Below are 6,979 nucleotides of genomic sequence, written 5' to 3' on the forward strand. Positions count from 1 at the left end.
GTGTAAGTGTGGTATTCGATAATATCAATAATAATGTGAAATAAAATTATATTTGAGGAAAACAAAAGGGGATGTTGGAGTCAATGTACAATAGAGGAGAAAGAATGAAAGAAAATGAGACAAAAAAAGGAACGGAGAAAGTTGTAAGTGCTTTCTCTTTGATTTTACCAATATAATCTCATTTTAGTGGATAAAATAAATTAGAATATATCACGCATGGGTAATTATAAAAATTGAATGTTATGCTTGAAGGATCTTTCTTCTTTTATAATAGTACAGATAATACCATTATTCGTCGTGGCTCCACCCGATGTTACTGAATGTAAGAGACCGTTCAGGCTATGAATTATGAAGGTACTCTAGGCGTCTATTATATGACATTGTAATATAATCGCCCCATAAATATATTTTATATTGGTAATGGTGAGATATTAGAGATTTTTATTAGTCCATTGCACTTCATGGCATGTGCAATGGAGTGAATGATTTTCAAAAATTAAAACAAGAAGCCTATTTAGAAATTTTATTTCGGTAGTAAGACCCAAAGCAGGGGAACATAGTGCGGCACTAGCAAATCTTATCTGATTATGACATAGCAGACTTTATTGTTATATGAATACTCAAAATTTTCGGCTCCTAAGCTTCCCGTGTGAAATCGCGTTGATGAATGTTTTATGCGTGCTTCTCCATGACCATCCTGAACAACTCTTCCGGCGCTGACGACAGAAGAGCAAGTATCAGAAGAAAAACCGGCCAGCCAATAAACCAAGTAGAAGCTACTGCTTAACCAATTGATGACGGAGAAGAAAGTTAGTTGTTGAATCGGGAGTTTCATTCGTCAGTCTGTATGTTACCTGGCAATCCCATGAAATTTTTGTACTGCTCAAAGCCTTGTCGGATCAGCATCTCGGTTCCATACACGATGAAGGCTCCGGACTCTCTGGTTTCTCTGAGGAGCCTGGTGTCTTTTGGTGTGTAGACGGCATCAAAAACTAGGCAGTAATTTTTCAAAGCTTGCTGCAGCATTAGAGAAATGAAAATCTGATTAGCCCATACATGTTTCGGTCGACATGTAAAGGAACTTAGGAGACAAGATCATACTTTTAAAGTCATTTCTCGGTATCTGCACCCATAGTAAAGATCGTATCTAGAGAATGTGAGCATGCTTTCTATCGATCTAAGTATGGTGAAACTAATGACAGAAATTCGTGGCAGTCTCATTCTGGCAATCAAAGAGGAAGCATACCTTGGGTATAGGGGTCTGATCAATCTTTGGTGTCATGCCAACAGAGGTAGCATTGGCAAGAACCATCTCGTCTTCAGGGTGGAAACTGGCGACTTCGTCAAGAGTCATAGCTTGCCCGCCGACATTACCAGCAAGTTCTTTGGCTCGTTCTGCAATAACACACAATTTTCATTGTCATCCAAACATATATATATAAATATCCATTATGACCAAACTGTCTTCAATTAAACAGCAGCATATATCCTTTGCAGAAGAAGCTGTTAACAACAAGAAGCTTGGACATACCAAGTGTACGATTGGCAACAACAATCCGAGCACCCTTTTGGGCAGCTCCATAGGCAAGTGCCTTGCCTGCTCCTCCAGCTCCGAGGACGACAAACAATTTACCTGCCAAGGGCGAGCCCACTGCGGGAGTTGCACCATTTAGCTCTGTAACATGTCAGATATTGAATTAAGTGATGATTACGGCAGAGCAGCAGTATAAATTAGAAAATACCTTGATAGACAAGAAAACAACCTCGCAGTCCATCCTCGATGGCAGAGATAGCACCGATATAGTCTGTGTTGAAAGCAGTCAGCGTCCCATCAGGTCTCCTCATGATGTTATTAATAGCACCGATTTTCTGTTGTGAATTGGCGAGGAGAAATTAGAATTTAATGCAATTAGAAAGAACGAAATTTGTGGCCAAGGAAACACAGAAATGAAAGGTAAGTCCACAGATTACCGACTAAGTCATCAAAAGATTGAAAATTACCTTGGCAATGGGATCAATCTCGTCCATGCATTTAAGTGCAACTTCCTTGTGAGGGATCCCACAACTGTACGAAAGGACACAGAGGCAGCAGCTTAAGATTAGAAAATCACTAGTTAACCGATAAAACTAAAAGTTAATACCCCAATTGATGTAAAGGAATGAAACTTTTGGAAAAAACCTATTGACATATGAATGAAACAGGGTCTTTTTCTATAGCAATTTCATACACGTGAATGTAAGGATCTGTACCTGCATCCGGCAACAAAGTCTACAGCCGAATATGTCTCGAAAAACTTCTTGACATCATCCACCAAAAGGTGCAGATAGACTGCATTGAGACCGGCCGATTTGAAAGCAGCATTAAACAGAAGAGGGCTCTTGCTGTGGCCAACGGGCTTGCTGATGACGCCATACACTTTGGTGTCTGGCCTTATGAGTCGGAAGTTATAGAGATCCCACAAATCCTTTGCCAGAGGTTGACCCGGAGCTGATATAGCACTGGCTTCGAGGGCACCGTAAGTGAGATATGCGCCAAACTTTGGGCTAAGTATCCGGGAAATAAGACCCCTCTCTCCCATAGCAATTCCTATTGTTGGAATCTGCTTAAACATGGCACAAATGAGTCACTGTGATGAATAGTCATATGTTGTAAAGGATCCCACGCAACATGGATCATTCACAAATAACCCTGCCTAATAAGGGATGGTATCTGAGGACTGAAACCGGTGGATTACTCCCTAATTTTTCTTATTTTTGGACGGATTCTGTACATGTGTATGCAGACACCAACACAACCATATCGTATATGCAGCAGCTATGCTAAAAGCATCAGCATTGGAGAACAAATGTGGATGTGCAACCATGGTCTGATGGGTCGCCGAGGCTTTCCCAGAAGAACATAATCACCATGTTGAGAGTAAAAAATTTCACACGGAAAAACTAAGAAGAATCTAATGGGTTTATAAGTTAAATATCACAATCTATCAGCTCGAGCTTTTGAGTTGTAGATGGGCTTAAGTCCGTGTAGGCCCAAGTAGGAATTTTACAATGAGGCTACGCTTAGGCTGGACTAAAATGGGGCGGGTTTCTCTCCGCACTCAGATTTCAAAGAGACCACGAGTTCCACACTGGGGCCAAACATGAGCGCACTTCGGCTGTTCATCGACAAAGAGACATTTCAAATGGCGTGATATGAACCCACACATATGAGCGCGGAAACATTAACCTGACTTTGATACCATGTAAAATTTCTACTTAGGTCTACACGGACTTAAGCTCATCTGCAACCTAAAAGCTCGAGCTGATAGATTGTGGTACCCAATTTCTTATAAACCCATTAGATTCTTCTTCTTTTTTCCGTGTGAGATTTTTTACTCTCAACACACCGATCCAAAATATAAATGCAATGGGTTCAGGAAAAAAGCGACCTTTTCAGAGCAAGAAAAGACCATTTTTTTTTCGGTTACAAATAAGATCTAAGGTCAAGTACAATAAAAGAAAAATCATAATTAACTAATAAATGGGTAAGAGAAATCATAAATGACTAATAAAGGGATATATGTGGTCCTGCTAGATATTGAACCTGCGACATTTAGATAAATAGGCGAGGGCATGCGCCGCTGACCAATTTGATGGGTTTATTTGTAGATTTGTTTTCCAAAGAATCCGTCTAATATGTTCTTGGTCGGAACCATCCAACTGAGTGGTCCATCGCATTTGTTACCAACAGAACCGGCAAGCGAACATCATTCATGGGTTTCCCGATATATGTTAATATGCACTAATTTTATGGATAAAAAGCAACCTGAGATTGGACCGTCATTTGGAAAACCCGTGCACAGTCCGTAATGTCCAAAGCGGTCGTTGCTACTTTGACGATATCAGCCCCAGAAGCTTGTATCATAACTACAAGCTTCCCAATGGCTTCAGAGGAAGGAGTTCCGTGGAAATTGTGGGAGGAGACTATGACTTTGAAGTTCTCTGGCTTCTTTACGCGAATGGAATTAATGAACTCATAAGCAACCTGCAAAGTTCGATTATATTCAATCATTTGCATACAGCTAGGTGGATTCAAACCAGCAAGGGAAGCACTCATAGGGAAACCGATAAAAAGGTAAAATATAAAGCACGGGACTATTCTTTGGAAATCCAGGAAAAAGTTAATTAAAAACTCGAAAAATGTTCTTCAATACCATCCTTTTCTGACTCATGGGAAAACACGTTCGAAAGACTCTAATCCACAGTCAGACCATTGAAGAGTCAGTCACCTCAAGCTCGATATCAACGTAGCTGGCGCCAAGGTGCATTGCCAAACGTAGAGCATCTTGTCTCCTGTTCTCGTCTCCGTCATACTGACCACCTTCCCGGAGTGGTCTGAAAATACATACAAAAACAACGTACCCGCGATTGAAGTCAAGCTATTGAAATTAAGTAAGGGACGGAGTAGTAGGAAGGGGTGAATTGCTGCCTGATGGAAGTACAAGATTTCAGCAAACTGAGCAAACTGCTTCAGTCACAAGTGTATTTCTCGACCTTGTTTGTTACGACATATAGCTAAATCTATGCAGTCCAGTGCCAACCTCGTACGATGCTAACTTGGAAGAGAAACTGCAGCGAAGACTTCAAGGATTTTTACCTGTAAGTGATAAGGGTGGGCAGAGGAGACCGTTTGATGAGGATCTCGAGGTCCTGGTGAGGATTGAACTTCCTCAAGCAGTCCAACCGTATCTCCAAGACGTCCGCCCCTATCTCCTTGGCCTTCCTCATCTCAGCCAGCATCTGATCCACGGTGGTCCCCATCAGGGGAGTGCACAGTAAAGTCGGGCTGCTCGTGCTCATTTGAATGTCAGGTACTGCAAGCTGAAAAATTCTGCAGGGTCAGGTTCTTCTCCGGGGTATTGGAGACTCTTCCCTTCGTTGGAAGGGTTGCCTTTGTAACTCTGCTCCCTCTCCCTCTTCCTCTTGCTCTTCGATGGCGATCCGAACTTGCTCTGAGACCGGATATCGTACGCCCTGAACTTAATGCCCCCAACAACGTCTTACCGTAGGCATGTCTTTAACACCCCCACCCTCTACTCTGTCCTTTATTTCCATGGCATTTACTCTGGTTTTGTTCGGAAACGGAATTGAGTTAAACTCCACTCCATTTCAACCAAATATATATATATATAGTTAGTTGGATTATAATAATAAGATGGAGGAAAAATGTTAAAAAGTAATGATTGCGTTGAATTATGAAAAAAAAGTAAGAAAATGTAATAAATAATTAACATAAAGTAATGATTGTATTGTTGAATTATAAAAAAAATAATAAATAATTGAGAGAATTTAATATTAAAATTAAATTGAATAATATTTAAAATAAAAAAAATAATTATAATATTGAATTGAAGATAATTAAAGTTTAGTAAATACTCCAAAATCAAACACACTTATTGCGGATTCAAAACCTTCCCCCACCAACACCTTAAGCTATTTCACTCGCTTTTCCCATCCTCTGCTCTGTACCTGTCACTACCAACTGTCTGAAACCGTACATGGATCCAGCTGACATGGCCAGTACGCCAGTACGAAAAGAGCAGTCTCAATTATAAGAGAGATGCAAAATATCTGTTGAAGAAGAACGAACTTGTGGGGAGGCAAGTAACTCGGCTGCGGTTAAAGCTTGTCTTGAAACAGTTTCCCTAAAAAGTGAAATTTGCCCTTCTCACCTCGAGTTTGCTGATGGGTTTCGATAGCAAATCACTGCAGGATATAATAACCACCGAGATTCAATTGTGAAGAATCTCACTCGAACTCCCTACGAAACTGTGTATGGGTTTGTAACTGCTTTGGCCTCAACAGGTATACCTCTGCGCCAAAGGAGATGTCTGTAACGTTAAAACATAAACTCAATTAATGGGCTATAATCCAGTGTGTGCAATCCCCAGTAATACACTATTGATTTATGGCTATAATCCAACAATGTATGCAAGTCCATGATAACACACCAACACAAATACTTAAATACTAGATTATTGCACTCGTGCATTGCATGGATTTTATAAAGAAAATTTTATTATGAGAATTTAAATTTGAAGACACTAATTGCTATCATTTTATACTTTTATATTAGTGTATCGAAAAATTACTTTTTACACTATATAAACTTCAATATGGTAAATTTCAACCCCATGCTAAATAATATTAATTGAGGAGCTTAAAAGAAAATAATTCGTATAAAATACTTGATATACATAATCATAATTATCAATCTAAATTTATAGAGAAATAATTTTAAAATCCCAAACATTTAAAATTCTTAGCTTTAATTAACGAAAGAACCATAAAATCTTTAAATTTTTAAAGTTAGTATTGGGCTGATTTTTATTCTCCATCACATTTCATGATATTAAGTTTTGCGAGTTTGAATAATTTTCGATAAAATGGGTTCGATGTGAGATTTCTTGATCGAACTTTTATAAAGCAAATAATGGTTTTTAAAATTTAATTTAAAATTTTACACAATTCCTAATTTCCTTAAAAAGTATGAATAATTATCTACTAATGAAATCCTTAAAATTATGAATATTTATTTCTTTATTTATAATAACAATTATTATTTAATTTATATATTGTATATTAATTTATTAAGACATTTACTATTGGATATATTTATTAATTTATTTGCAATAGTAATTATTATTTAATTTCTATATTGCATATTAATTTTATTAAGGCATTTACTACTAGATATATTTATTTCTTTATAATAATAAATAATAATAATATTCTTATTATTATTATTATTATTTAAGATCTATATATATCTCATATTAATTTGTTAACACATTTACTATATTATTATTATTATTATTTAAGATCTATATAGCATATTAATTTTTAAGACATTTACTATTATACCCATTTATTAGGGTGGATTCAACTTTATATTTATATATTTCTTTATTTACAATAATAATTATTTAATTTCCATATT

General features: G+C 37.4%; 1 protein-coding gene across 4 annotated transcripts; it reads right to left on the reverse strand.

Moving 5' to 3' along the window:
• Positions 1-496: 496 nt before the first annotated feature.
• LOC116214643 (bifunctional 3-dehydroquinate dehydratase/shikimate dehydrogenase, chloroplastic-like) lies at positions 497-5,127 on the reverse strand. 4 transcript variants are annotated; one of them, XR_004158296.1, is made up of 11 exons: positions 4,637-5,127; positions 4,269-4,374; positions 3,806-4,024; positions 2,251-2,600; positions 2,002-2,065; positions 1,743-1,869; positions 1,532-1,675; positions 1,247-1,395; positions 1,102-1,123; positions 855-1,017; positions 497-716 (listed from the first exon to the last, which is right to left on the reverse strand). XR_004158296.1 is itself a non-coding variant. In XM_031550042.1 (10 exons), the coding sequence occupies exons 1-10, from the start codon at positions 4,837-4,839 to the stop codon at positions 673-675; spliced, it is 1,545 nt and encodes a 514-aa protein (XP_031405902.1). In that variant the 5' UTR covers positions 4,840-5,125; the 3' UTR covers positions 497-672. The 4 variants fall into 4 exon arrangements, 3 of the variants coding, with proteins under 3 accessions (XP_031405902.1, XP_031405900.1, XP_031405901.1); XM_031550042.1 differs by lacking the exon at positions 1,102-1,123 and having other exon boundaries at positions 1,532-1,651; positions 4,637-5,125; XM_031550040.1 differs by lacking the exon at positions 1,102-1,123 and having other exon boundaries at positions 4,637-5,125.
• Positions 5,128-6,979: the final 1,852 nt, after the last annotated feature.

The sequence above is a fragment of the Punica granatum genome, chromosome 7, assembly GCF_007655135.1.
Source record: "Punica granatum isolate Tunisia-2019 chromosome 7, ASM765513v2, whole genome shotgun sequence".
In the NCBI taxonomy this organism is placed as follows: domain Eukaryota; kingdom Viridiplantae; phylum Streptophyta; class Magnoliopsida; order Myrtales; family Lythraceae; genus Punica; species Punica granatum.

Bases quoted from the DNA above. Each gene is read 5' to 3' on its own strand.
- LOC116214643 (XM_031550040.1), bottom strand. From the start codon at position 4,839: ATGAGCACGAGCAGCCCGACTTTACTGTGCACTCCCCTGATGGGGACC. The intron at 1,676-1,742 runs GTATTTTCTAAT...GACATGTTACAG, and splicing joins TTGTTTTCTTGTCTATCAAG to AGCTAAATGGTGCAACTCCC. The intron at 717-854 runs GTAACATACAGA...TTCTGTCGTCAG, and splicing joins AAATTTCATGGGATTGCCAG to CGCCGGAAGAGTTGTTCAGG.